The sequence below is a fragment of the Otolemur garnettii genome, unplaced genomic scaffold, assembly GCF_000181295.1.
Source record: "Otolemur garnettii isolate 467f Iridium unplaced genomic scaffold, OtoGar3 scaffold00209, whole genome shotgun sequence".
Classification (NCBI taxonomy): Eukaryota; Metazoa; Chordata; class Mammalia; order Primates; family Galagidae; genus Otolemur; species Otolemur garnettii.
This window is the reverse complement of record NW_003852604.1, coordinates 1,769,896-1,783,543: the sequence shown is the minus strand read 5'-3', so window position 1 is coordinate 1,783,543 and position 13,648 is coordinate 1,769,896. Positions and strand designations below refer to the sequence as shown.

The window sequence follows — 13,648 nt, the reverse complement described above, 5'->3', positions numbered from 1 at the left end:
CAGCAGTTTCTGTGTCTGGTGAGTGTTAGTTCCTCATACATGGCACCTTCTACCTCTATCCTTTCTTGGTGGAATGAGGGCTAACCAGTTGAAGCCTCCTTTATAAGGCATTAATCCCATTCATGGTGGTGGAGCCCTCATGACTTAATCACCTGCAGAAGGCCCTACCTCTTAGTACTGTCATATTAGAGATTAGGCTTCAACATATGAATTTGGGGGAAACACAATCAGACCACAGAAATGTTATTGCTGATGATAAACAACTTTAATTTTACTGGCATTTTTCTTTCCAAGAATGGAATAAAAGATGAATGACAAATATGCTACTAAGGGTTGAAGATGGCACAGAAGAAAAATTTATTATTTTATCCATTTATTACCAATGAGTGGAGTGAGGATCAAAACTCAAATGCTTTATTACTTTTTCCATTAGGTTACATCCCTTTCCTGCATGATTTTTACATAGTCATTCCCATGTGTGAGAGATTGGCATTGGAAATGAATTATAAGATCAAACTTAAACAGTAAAAACTAAATGAAAATAGAGAATCTAATCACTGACCTCTGATTATTCTACTTCTTCTTTCTTCCCACCTCCTCCTTCTTCCTCTTATTTCTCTTCTTCTTCTTCTTCTTCTTCTTCTTCTTTTTTTTTTTTTTTGAGATGTTACAAGTCCATAAGGGGGATCTGGCCTAGGTCCAATTTCTTGTTGAACAGAAAACCAGTTATTGAGATGAGGATTGCCAAGGAAAAAAAGTAATTTATTACAGATGATGTCATCTGGGAGATGGAGAGAAATGCCTCAAATCTGTCTCCCTGACCAACTGAGGGTAGGGGGTTCGGGAAGGTATGTATGTTGGGATAGGTTGTGTTGAAAGAAGGTGTAGGGGAGGTCTAATTCATAAGTCACAAGTTAGCTATGGATGGTGGCCATATGTATTGGGGCAGGTTGTGTTGAAAGCAATGTGTGCAGGAGGTCTTATTCAGAAGTCACAGTTGGTGATGGATGCTCAGTTTAGAATTTTTTTTTTTTTTTTTTTGAGACAGAGTTTCACTGGGTTTAAGTAATTCTCTTGCCTCAGCCTCCCAATAGCTGGGACTATGGTCACCCGCCAGGACACTTGGCTGTATTTTTGTTGCAGTTGTCATTGTTGTTTAGTAGGCCCAGGCTGGGTTCAAACCCACCAGCCTCAGTATGTGTCTGGTGCCCTAACCACTGAGCTATGGGTGCTGAGCCTGAGTTTAGCATTATTATCTTGTGAAGAGTCTGCTGTTTCTGGGAGATAACTCAAAAGGTAAGAGCTCAGTTAAACAGAAAAATAATAACGTTCTGGTTATTGAGTGCCAGAAGCTTGGACATCCAAAGCATGCAAAAAATACAGGGAAAGTGTATATGGAGAGGGGGTGTTATTTTGTTTGTTCACGGAACTGATTACAACAGGGTCTCACTCTGTTGCCCAGGCTAGAGTGCAGTGGTACAATCATTGGGTGCAGCCTCGAACTCTTGGGCTCAAGTGATCCTCCTGCCTCAGCCTCCTGAGTTTGTGGGAATACAGGTATGTGCTACTATGCTTGGCTAATTTTTAAAAAACGATTTTTAGACACAGGATTTTACTGGTGGCTGGAGAGCTGGGCTCCATAGACAGTCTACAATGCACAATCCATAATCTGCCATCCACCATCTGTAGTCCACACAAAGAGTAGGTCCTGTCCACCTTTATACCCTGGTGAACAAAAGTGGCAACATGCCAAGCAGCTACAGCAGAAGCATCACTGTACCTAGTTATGGTTCTTTAAAAGCACAAGGAGAGTTTTCTTAGGGCGGTGCCTGTGGCTCAAGGAGTAGGGCACTGGCCCTATATACTGGAGGTGGTGGGTTCAAACCCAGCCCTGGCCAAAAAACTGCAATAAAAGCACAAGGAGCCTTCTATTCCATGCACACCTCTCTGGGGGTGTGGACAAGAAAGCCCAGTTTCATCTTGTCCCATGCCCAAGGCCCTGAGTGAGGAAGCCCAGATACTTTTATCTGTCCCTACATTCCACTCTTTGGTTGGTTTCTCACCTCACAATCTATGCATTTGATTCTGAAAATGTCCCTGTGGGAAGAGCATGGAGCTCTGCATCCAAATATCACTACATTAACACAGGTTACAAGACACAATGCTGAAACCAGCAATGGACCATACAGTGGCCAGTGCTAGTCACCAACCACAAGCACATACACATCCCAGCTCCCAGGGCACTGTTCAAAGTCAGGATCTGTCTCAGCGATTTTGTCACTGTCACTCCTTGGTAGTAGTAGCATCACCAAGGTAGTCATTGTATCTAATGTAGGTACTTTACAACCTCCTGATAAATAGTAGAACTCTAGTACCATTGTGGTGACGACACAGCATCTTTTCAGACTGTCCCACATCATTCATCAACTTCTCTCCTCTTTTCAATGTTATATGCTGACATATCCATCCTCCAGCTGCAGTCTTTCTGCTCCTCTCATATTTATTAACCCCCCCAATTCTTAATATAATACCTTATTCCGGTAATATTTATAGTGGCTCTATTTTTCTGACTGGTAGGGGTTGATACCATAATTATGTGTACATATGCTAGATCATCCAAGCCTCATTTCATTAATAAATCTCAGAATTCCCTTAAGAATCCCAAGCATTCCAACACTTACCAGTATGCCTGAGACCTGTGAAAACTGATGAGCCAAATGCTGGTGATGATGTGGAAATGGGGACAGTCGTTCACTGCTGGTGAAAATGCAAAATGGTAGGGTCACTTTGGAAGGCAGTGGCAGACCCTTACAAAGCTAAACACAATCTTACAAGCCATCACTTATGCTCTTAGGTATTTACCCAAATGAGTTGAAAATTCATGTTCATACAAAAACTTGTACACATTGAATGTTTATAGCAACTTTATTCATAATCATCAAAAACTGGAAGCTAGTAAGTTATCATTCAAAAGGTGAATGAATAAACACATCACGTTATATTTATACAATGGAATATTATATAAAAAGATATGAGCTACCAAGCCACAAAAAGACACAGAGGCACTCTAACCACATATTTCCAAGTGAAAGAAGCCAGTCTGAAAAGGCTAGATACCATATGACCCCAATTATATAATGTTTCTGGAAGAGGCAAAGTTATAAGCATCAGTGGTTCTCAGGGTTTTAGGGATTCAGGGAGGGATTAAGTAGGTGAAGCATAGATATTTTAGGGTAATGAAACTATTCTGTATGATAGTAGTCATAGAATTTTACAGCACAAAGAATAAATCTTAATAAACACAAATAAAAAATCATTTAGGAGGTGGAGGAGTCAAGTACAATCTTTAAGATATTCCCCCTCATCCTACTATAAAAAGAATGAATATGATTCCATGAATTTCAGGACAAATAATTCTGACAGGTTTAGTAATATGAAGATTTTGAGAATTCTAAAATATTTTGAGATAATTTCTAATCAAGCATTTAGCTCCTACCGTAGCTCCAAATTTGATTATTCCACAAAGTTTTTCAGGCACTTCTTTCCCTGTATCAGATATTGGAGATAATAAAATGAACAGGTTTTGGCTCCTGCCCCATACATAGCAAATGAATTTAGGGAATGATACAGAAGAGAAAGTACCAGTGGTTTTAAGACTTTTAGTGTCATAAAACTATTATTTAACCTTATCCCTCTTCACATTGACTGACTTAAGGTGTTACAGTCCACCTCATTATGTTGTTAGGACTAATTTCTAAATGTGCTTAGGAAAATGCCTGTGACATAGGAAAGGGTCAGTAACATTCATTATTATTACTTTTTATTTGATATTGACCAGTTTTGAATTTAGAAAACTGTCATCAATGCCTGTGAAATAACAACTCCCTTAAAGCTAATAAAAACACACAGACTGAATTCTCACAAGTCCTCATCACTCATCATTTCCACATCCTGCTGACTTATAAAGACATCTTCATACCATGTTTTATGTCTCTGCTTAATATCAACAATGATGGATTCCATACTAGAGCCAAACTCAATGATACTACGAATGTCATTTTGGTAGGTATAATGGAAGCCAGCAGCATGCATGGCCACCAACGAACCTTTCGAATCAAACACTGGGGATCCAGAAGCCCCAAAGAAAAAACTGGTGTCATAGGTAATCACATCAGGGTTGTCAACTATTTTCTTGAAACTTCTCTGAGTAAACATATGGACATACTGACCATTCTCTGTTTTTGTAGCCTCAGCTCGTTCCTGACATTTCTTTGCTCGCTGACACTGAGGGATCACAGCACAAGCATCACGAAACTTTATTTCTCCCTGTGGGTGGCCAATTATATGTATCAACCCAGTAGAGGGTAGAGGACTAATTCCATTATATAGTTGCACAGGTACTTCTTGTCCATTTTCCTTCAGCTTCAAGACAGCATAGTCAAGAGTTTTATCCACTATCTCAAACCAGGGTTCAACAAAAAAGCAGTTCTTTCCTTTCTCTGAGTCCTCTTCATAACTAAATGTCACCCTTACACATTGACCAATTATGGCTGCCCAACTACTTGGCTCTATTCCTTCTCCCACAATGTAACTTATTACATGCTGACAAGTTAAAATGAACAAGCCTTTCAAAACAAAGCAGGTGGCAGAACCCATATTTCCATTGTTATCCCATGATATGTACCCAACTGAATCACTGAGACATGAAAGACGTTTCATTACTTTAACCGAAACAGAGTTTTTTGTTACTTTTCCAAAATATGTTTTATGCAATTTAAATAATGTTTTCCCCTTTCTTTTTTTCATTTTTTTCTTGAAATATTCTCTGATCTTTTCACTTTCTTTTTTCAAACTGGGACACTGGTCTACAATGTAGTCTCTCAACACACAGGTGTTTCTTTCTTCTGACTCAGAATTCTCAGCAGCTGCTTTCCTGGGGCTCATTCTTTTAATAACCTCAACCTGAAAGAGCTTGCCCTCTAATTCATCAACTGGCTGACTGCTTTCTACAAAACTGTCCAGTTTTTCAATGAGTTTCCAATCCTCATTCTCCAGAAAGGAAAGAAATCTGCCATCCTTACAGAGAGCATCCTTGATGGTTTCTCCTTTGAAAGCATAGACACAGAGCTTGTACCCCTTTTTGTGAAGTTGCCCGCATTTAACGATCGTTTTTTTCCATTTTCCAGCTCCAATTGCATGAATGTAAAATTTGACACAGTCAGTAGATGCCCTGTCATTCCGGCCAAATAGTTGGTTACTTTCTTCCTGTTTATTTTTACTTTGGGCAAATGTAATTACCACGTGGCAGCTTTCAGGAAAACACCTGAGGGGCATTCCAAGGTTTATGAACCCTTCAATTCCTTCTTTGCCACATACCAACATTTCTTGGCCTTGGTGAGTTTCTATCTCTTCTCTGACAGCCTCAAGAGTATTGAGAGCCATATATAAACTATCCTGCTCTTTACCTGTGACCACATGTTTCATTTTTTGGTGTTTCTTCTGGTTTACATCCAAGGTAACATTAATTATCTTATTTGGGGCTGTGGTCTGGTCTTCTGGATCTTTCTTAGGTGAATGGAATCTTTGAGCTTGGGTGTTAGTTATATCTCTTGGACCTCTTCTAGATTCTCTCCTCATTTGAGAAGTACTGGAATTATTCTGCTGTTCTTTAGAGACCTAAAAGCAACATTAGATATTTTAAAACTCTAAATGATACCCTAGTTTTTTGTTTCTTTTTTCAGTATGCAATTCATAAAGTTTCTAAGGGAAACTTAGAACCAATTAAAGTGAGTAGAATTAATCAGTGTTTGACTTGGGATCCAAAATAAAAACTGAGCTACCTGTCACATCAGTCAGATAAGCTCTTAATACTTCATACTGGTGCATTTTTTCTCCGAGAAATATGAGAGAAGAAGCACAATTTTTTCCCCAAATGTATCAAAACCAGAGATTTTTAACTCTACTATCTCTGTCTAACTGAAATAGTGTCATTTCAGGTCTTTTTTACTATTTTCAGCTACATAATTTTGACTTTTACTAAACATAATGATGAATCATACCAAAATATTTGTTCTTAAAACAGTGAAGTCAGCAAGAATGAGCTACCATGAATTATCAGGCATTAAATATTTTTTAAAAAGCCATCATTATTTAACTAATCATTTGGTCATAATAATATACTTATTTCTAATGATAAGAACTTTGATTCACCCAGCATATATCATGCAAAGAACTCAAATTATTTCCTCTGTGACATGAATTAATACCAAAATTCTATGAAATGGAGGGGAGACAAAAATAGGTTATCTTCCTTTTTAATAGAGAAACTGAGACACAGAACCTTTTCCTTGTAGGTGCCTTTTCAGGGCCATATAATAACCAGAAAATAAAGTGTTAGAATTCCAAATCCTAGTCTCATGTTTTTTCCATTAGACTGGTATGTGTATTCTTTTTTGTAAACTTAATATCCATAAGTCCCATTTTTACAGGGCATTATATTAAGAACTAGTGGTAGGGGGAATAATTAAAAAAGGATAATTAATCAAACAGCAGAAACTCAGTGAAAAATTAGGGTATATGATTCCTATGTCTAAAAGATTCCCAAGTCATATTCATCACAGCATAGGTACCAATAGCTATGGTTCATATGCCAGCCATGCCCTTACTGGTAATGGGGATAACATTGTTGGGGATGTTGTAAAGATTAAGTGTGACAATTGTAGCTAAATGATGGGCACATGATAGGTTAATTTTGTTTTCCTTCTTTGCATCAATATTAATATTCCAGATCAAGAAAATAAGTAAACAAAAAACCCTAAGGTAATATAAATTTACTCTGCGCATACATAAAAACTCTCAAAGAGCATCCTCTCAGCCTAATGGTGGCAGAAACATAAAAGTTGGGCACCGTATGGGAGCACCATAATAGATCTCCAGTATACTGAAATGATTCCTGGACAGATTCCTAGATGCTTTTGAAAGGGGAGGAGGGACAGTACCGGTATATAGTTATTGCTCACTCTGTCATTGAGTGGGACACAAAAAAATCTAGAGAGCTATTCTAGATACTTGGATTATCTAGTTCTAGTTTCTAGAAACCAGGACAAAAGAAAACAAGTTGAAGGGCCAGGTGCAGAGCCTCAAGCCTGTAATCCTAGCATATGGGGAGGCCAGGAGTTTGAGATAGCCTGAGTAAGAAGACCAAGACCTTGTTCTTGCAAGGAATAGCCAGCAATGGGGGTATATGCCTTTAGTCTCAGGTATTCAGAAGGCTGAGGCAGGAGGTATGCTTGAGCCCATTTGTTTGAAGTTGCAGTGAGCGATGTTGAACTCTAGCTTGGGCAACAGAGAGAGACCATGTCTCAAAAAAAAAGAAAAGAAAAAAGAAAAGTTGAAGAATTTTAAGTCACATGCTCAAATGCTTACCATTCTTCTTGATAAATTCAAGGAGCATTGTAGACTTAGGAAAAAAACTTATGATTTGTTATGATACAGAGCTCAATTAGTAGAAACAGCCCCAACAGCTTGTTAATAAACTTACATCTAAGTCTTCACTTTGCTCCTTCTTTAAGCATCAATTCATTTCTCTTCTCTCCTCCTCATAAACAAATTGAAAATAATTAAATCTTCCCTGCCTTCCTAACTAGGTTATGGTATGAATAAATATATAGAATGTGTTTTATACAAGGTAAAGCACTATTCAAATGTAGTTATTATTATGATTGAATAGATTAGTCACATTGGAATGGTATATATATACATATTTTTGAGATAGAACCTCAAACTGTCACCTTGGGTAGAGTGCTGTGATGTCACAGTTCACAGCAACCTCCAACTCCTGGGCTCAAGCGATTCTCCTGCCTCCGCCTGCCAAGTAGCTGGGACTACAGGTGCCCACCACAACACCCAGCTATTTTTTGGTTGCAGCCATCGTTGTTTGGCAGGCCGGCTGGATTTGAACCCACCAGCTCAGGTATATGTGGCTGGCACCTTAGCTGCCTAAGCCACAGGCACCGAGCCTGGAATGGTGTATTTTTCATGCTACAAAATAGCTTTAATTTTGCTTTTATTTCATAGTTTTGTGTAATATCTTATATTTGATTTTTTATTGTTATTCAAGAAATATTACAATAGCTTTTTATTAATGGCTACCTTGATATGACTAAAATATGTATTACAACTCTCTTCCTACGCAGCCATCCTCAAGGACAGAAAGGATAAAACAGATGAGAAAGATTTTAACTTATTCAGTACTCCCAATACAATGAAGTAATTTGTTGGCAGAAAGAACTATAAAACCTAATGCCAAAGATAGCTAAGGCTAATATCAGTATAAAATCACTACTCTGTATCTGCAAGTTTCCCATCTGTAGATTCAACCAATGGCTGATCAAAAATATTTGGGGAAAAAATGTCAGGTTGCATCTCTACTAAACATGTATAGACTTCTGGATTTGGTCTTTATTCCTTAACTTTATACCAGTATAACAACTATTCACACAACAGTTTATCTTGTGTCTTATGTGCCTTAGGTAACCCAGAGATGATTTAAAGCAGCGGTTCTCAACCTGTGGGTTGTGACCCTCAGGAACTTTATTAAAGGGCTGTGGCATTAGGAAGGTTGAGAACCACTGATTGAAAGTATACAGCAGGAGGTGCATAGGTTATACAAATACTAAGCAATTTTACATAAAGGACTTGAACATTCAAGGATTTTTGTATCTGAGAGAGGTCCTGGGACCAATCCCCCATGAACACCCAGGGATGACTGTAGTCCATAAATAGAACGTACAGACATACCTGTGAAAAATAGTCATCGATTTTCTTGTTCTTCTTTGCATCGACTGAGATCTGTGATCTGCGCTTCTTGCCACTCATGATGGCTTGAAGAAGAAGAGATGGTTCAGCCAAGACACTAATTTCAAAAAGTTTCAAGTTATAGCAGTTTCTTTGTGGCTATCACTAATTGTATAGAGGAAAAAGATGGACAGGAGTCTCATGTCCCACCTTTTCCCTTGAGCTCCAGTCTCACTCTCTCTTCAGATGTTACGTTAGCAAGGAGATTATTCATCAACTCTAATCACCCCAATGATAAAAACTCTCTTGTACACAAGACTACTTGTCAGGCAATCCCCCATGAACACTTAACAAAAATTACCTTTAATTGCCAATCCCACAGATTCCATGGAATGCAGGTGTGTGTGCATTTCCAGATGGGAAAAGTGTAGGTTAGAGAAGGCAGCTCCAGCCCCAGGCCAGAGCTACATGGCACAGCTAGAATCCAAATGTGAGTACAACATCCTATAGAAGAGTCTGCAGTGGGAGAATTCACAGAGGTGTTCTACTTACATTGCTCAGTGAATTCACCACTTAGTTCAATCCAGTCGCCACTGAAGATGGAGAAGGCAAGAGATGGGGAAATGGGAGGGGGCAGAACTGCATAGGAACAGATGACACAACAAATTTGGAACAAGATTTCAAAAAGAAATATGAAATGTTTGCCCCAGGTTAATAGCGAGGAACCTTAGTAGCTACCTTAATTTTTTTTGTTTAGAGAGATAATTTTTCCTCTCTCTTTCCTCAGATGTCTCCATAGAATGAACAATTTAAATAAAATGGTGAAATCTCCAGTAGTGATAAACACCACTATAAAGAGCAATCCTGCTGGGGGCAGCAGCTTTAGGCGTTAGGTACTTTAGTGCCTTAGCACCTAAAATAACATCTGGCACGTGGCAGGCCCTCTGTCACGTGCATTTATAGAGATGCATTCACTGAGCGAATGCAGTAGGTAGATGGTGCACTCTGCCCTGTGCACCATGAAAGGGCTTTTCATGAACTACCTGATACAATCTGTACAACACTATAAGGTAGGTATTATTGTTGTATTTAAATGTTAGATTATTGCCCCACAAGATAAAGAACTTGAATAGATAGCTTATACTTTTCCTTAAGGTCACTTTCCATCTCTACAAATTAAGTACTTTTTGTTATATAATCACAATACTAATTTATTCACACACCAAGGTACAGTTGAGGTACACAGGGTGCCTTGACTTATGTCTCTTAAGGCTCTTTTATTCCAGAGGCATTGACTGGTTGAAGAGCACTGAGAAGTTGTTTCTCAAGGATGCTCACCTCCTGGGTCGCTTCCTCACATGTTAACTTACGTTCTAGCCCCTGAATCTCTTGTCAAGTGGAAGTTATCTAAAGACTATGTTTATTCTCTTAACAATTCCACTATGGAACCTGCAGACCTGGCTTTCTCACATGCTGGTAATGAGCTACTGAGGAAATCCATGACCTTCTGAACCTAGTTTCTTGTTTATAAAAGAGGCAATGCTTCTAAATAAGATAATGAATATCAAAGTGCTATATCAGTGTTAGTATTTACAGACCATCTGAGTTTAAAATGAACTCACCACTTACTGGCTACATGACTTGGGGTTTACTAATTAATAACCTTTTGCCTCATTTTTCTCACAACACAAGGAAGTGGTATTAGAATCAACTTCCGTTATTGTGAAGATTAAAAAATACAATGCATGCAGAGCCTTTGAGGCAGTGCTTGGCAAGTACTAGGTGGCCCAATAAATTCCAAGCTGGCCATATTTATCAATATCAGTACACTCACCACAGGGACACCTTTTAAACAGCAGAGAACCTGGGGAAACAAAAATAGATACATCATTGAGGAACTGAGCTATCCTGTAATATTCTTGAAGGCAACAATTGCCTAACAATTAAGAAAATCAGGGGGTTTCCTGTGTTTATGATGACTCATCTAGTGCAGTTTCAGAGGATACAAGTGCTTTAGCGGTCACTAACAAACACAAGATAAAAAGGAAAATAGTGTGACAGAAAGAAACAGGTATTCTGTAGTCCACTGGCAGGTGCTTGAGCAATCACAGTGGAAAGGGGCAAGAGGTTAAGAAAATACCCTCGATTTTCCCCCTTCACAGATTGTTTCAGGTATCCAGACTGAACCTTGTTATGTCAAAATATAAAGAGCCCTTAGCTATCCTAATCCCTCCTGTGTTTTATAGATGAAAGTCAAGTTCTCCTTACCCAAACTTTCTACAGGAAAGGGATAAAGCAATCCAGCCTGTGCTGGATCCCATCTCCAGCCAGCCTACTTGACAGCTCCCTTTTGGAATTTCTGTCTATTCCAACCTCTCTCTTCTTCCTCTCTCCCTCTGTCCCTACCTCTATTCCCTCTTTCTCTTCTCTGCTTTCTAGAGGTGAGGATCAAGGCTGACCCTTAACTTCAAGTAAGCCCACTGTCCAGATTCCTGGAGCACACAGTAGGACGTGAAGCAGACACTGAAGTAAAACCTGCGTCCTCCTGGCCTCGAGATGGGCAGTGCCCTGGCCTGGAAGCCCCAGACCCCTTCCCTTCCGCACCAGCGTCCGCACCCGGCCCCACCCCAGCTCCTGGGCGCTCACCGCCCGGGGCCCCAGCCTCGCTCACTGCCCAGGGCCGCCTCGATCACTGCCCGGGGTCGCCTCGCTCCCCGCCGGGGCCGCCTCCTCGATCACTGCCCGGAGCCCCCGCCTCGCTCACCGTCCGGGGTCGACTCGCTCACCGCCAGCACTGGAGCACCAACTGAGAGCCCCAAACAGGTCGGCTTAGTACTGGGGTAAGCAAAGAACCCAGAGCCCCGCAGAAACGCAGCCGGCGCGGCCCAGGAGAGAACCCCGAGTGAGCTCGCACGCGGCGGACAGCGGGGGCGGGGCCGAGGCTTGGATCTCCCGCTCTCGGGACGGCCAATCAGTGACTGGCACTTCCCCAGCGCCAGAGCGCTCTTCCTGCCCAAACCTTCCCTCCGCCGCCTCCTCCCAGCTGTGAGTGCGCGGGGCGGGGGAGGGGGGGCTGGCTGTTTGGTCTTACTTAGTTCCAGATAGGACGTTTTTGTGACACTGTTGATTCAGAACCCTCCTCCCACCATTCTTGAAACAAAAGCTTCTGAGCTTCTTAGTCCCCAGGGCCAGCTTAGGAAATAAGACTTAGAGGTCGCTGTTCTCTTTCTTGAGAACTAGGGAAGAGAACACAAGGAAAGAGACAAATCGAAGTGTCACCAGTGACTGGGAAGATTTCCACCAAGCCCCCAACTCTTAAACATCTGATCAGATAATCAAAGGGATTTCTAGAAAAGATTTCTTTACTCCTAGGCACAAAATAAACTCAGCGGTTGAGAGGCAAGAAAAGAAAAAAAGAATCCAAGATTTACTTTCTCCACCTGTGAGGTCACAGAGGCCTTGCAGAGAAGGATGGGGGGACTTCTGGAGGACACACTATTTCAGAGTTGAGTATGTTCTTCCCGCTGAGGCCTCCAGTAACGTCAAATGTTGGCACCCCAAATGCCATTAAAACAACCCGTTACTAAGGCAAAATCGCGTTTGTGGCTCAGTGAGGTAATGAAAAACAATTACTTGACATAATTGTGTTCGTGTCTCAGAGAGGGAATAGCAAGGTTGCACTACGGGTTGAGATTTTGAAGTCCAGTTTAAGTCTGGTCTTTAAAATAGGGGGTTGGTTAGGATTGGGTAAACATTGGGTTATAGTTTAGGACTGGTGGATATAACAAAGTTAGGATTTTGTGGGCAGGGTTCAAGAAGTCTTGGGGATGTAAACGGTTCTTTAGTGTTTAGCTCTTTGAGGAAGTTGCAAGAACAAATAAGAAAGATATTTACAGCTTTCTAGTCCCTAACAAAAGTTTCCTGGAATAGTAAATTTATGATGAAACGGGAGAATAATAAATCATGTTAGTGTGGTTAGCAAACTTAGTGAATGTAGATGGCTTCAGTTCTCACAGTATGAAAGGACCCGAGAATGTCACATCATTTGTCATTTGGAAACTCGCTCAGGAAAACGTATTCGAGAGGACTTGCTAACTACGCACAGGATTCGGACTCAGAAAGGTTGATCTTCTTAGGACACATTTTCTTAAAATTAGTGTTGGGTCTTAACAGACATCAGTTTTTAAAAATTAGACTATACTACCCATTAGACACAGCAAAAGAAATAGTTCTGCATCTTTTCTGTTTGGCTCTCTCTCTCTCTTTTTTTTTTTTTTTTTTTTTTTTTTTATCGTTTTCAGACCTGACAGTCCCCTTGTCGAGAGCAGCAGCATCCAGGTATACAGCGTTTCCCCACCCTCTCCCCACCAGTCTAGGGTTTCCCTGCATCACGCTGCTGCCAATGCATCCTGCCAAAACTTTGGATCAACCCCAAAACCAGAAGGTCACTCACCCAAGAGGCAGGTCCCTCCCAAACCAAGCTGTCACTTGCTGCACTTGAACTGAGGGAACCTGTCCCTCCCGTTCAAGGGCAAGTGGAATCTTGCACTTCAGAGAACTGAACCCTCCTGGATTCTGGTCAAGGGAGGGAAGGATAATGGACTCTGTCTTGCCTCTTGATAGCAACTCTCCTACTGGCAGTGCTCTGGCCACCAAGTGGAGCAGCAGGAAGGAGTGAATGGAAAGGTGGAACCCAGGGAGCACGTCCATCCTCCCTCCCTGCCTAAGAGCTCCCCCTTTTTGCTGCAGGCAGGACCTTACCTCACTACTTCCTGCCTGCTGATTTTAAAGGCAGCTTCTGTTATCTGTGTTCTAATCCTGAGTATTGTAAAGGGTCCAGGTCATGGGTGCC

The 13,648-nt window shown here is 40.9% G+C and overlaps 1 protein-coding gene across 2 annotated transcripts; it reads right to left on the bottom strand.

Moving 5' to 3' along the window:
* Positions 1–3,080: 3,080 nt before the first annotated feature.
* FAM111A (family with sequence similarity 111 member A) lies at positions 3,081–11,585 on the bottom strand. Of its 2 annotated transcripts, XM_023507837.1 has the most exons (5): positions 11,561–11,585; positions 10,631–10,660; positions 9,349–9,435; positions 8,800–8,882; positions 3,081–5,676 (listed from the first exon to the last, which is right to left on the bottom strand). In XM_023507837.1, the coding sequence occupies exons 4-5, from the start codon at positions 8,875–8,877 to the stop codon at positions 3,919–3,921; spliced, it is 1,836 nt and encodes a 611-aa protein (XP_023363605.1). In that variant the 5' UTR covers positions 8,878–8,882; positions 9,349–9,435; positions 10,631–10,660; positions 11,561–11,585; the 3' UTR covers positions 3,081–3,918. The 2 variants fall into 2 exon arrangements, with proteins under 2 accessions (XP_023363605.1, XP_012667890.1); XM_012812436.2 differs by lacking the exons at positions 10,631–10,660; positions 11,561–11,585 and having other exon boundaries at positions 8,800–8,914; positions 9,349–9,353.
* Positions 11,586–13,648: the final 2,063 nt, after the last annotated feature.

Bases quoted from the DNA above. Each gene is read 5' to 3' on its own strand.
- FAM111A (XM_023507837.1), bottom strand. From the start codon at position 8,877: ATGAGTGGCAAGAAGCGCAGATCACAGATCTCAGTCGATGCAAAGAAG. The intron at 5,677-8,799 runs GTATGTCTGTAC...TGTTGCTTTTAG, and splicing joins TCGATGACTATTTTTCACAG to GTCTCTAAAGAACAGCAGAA.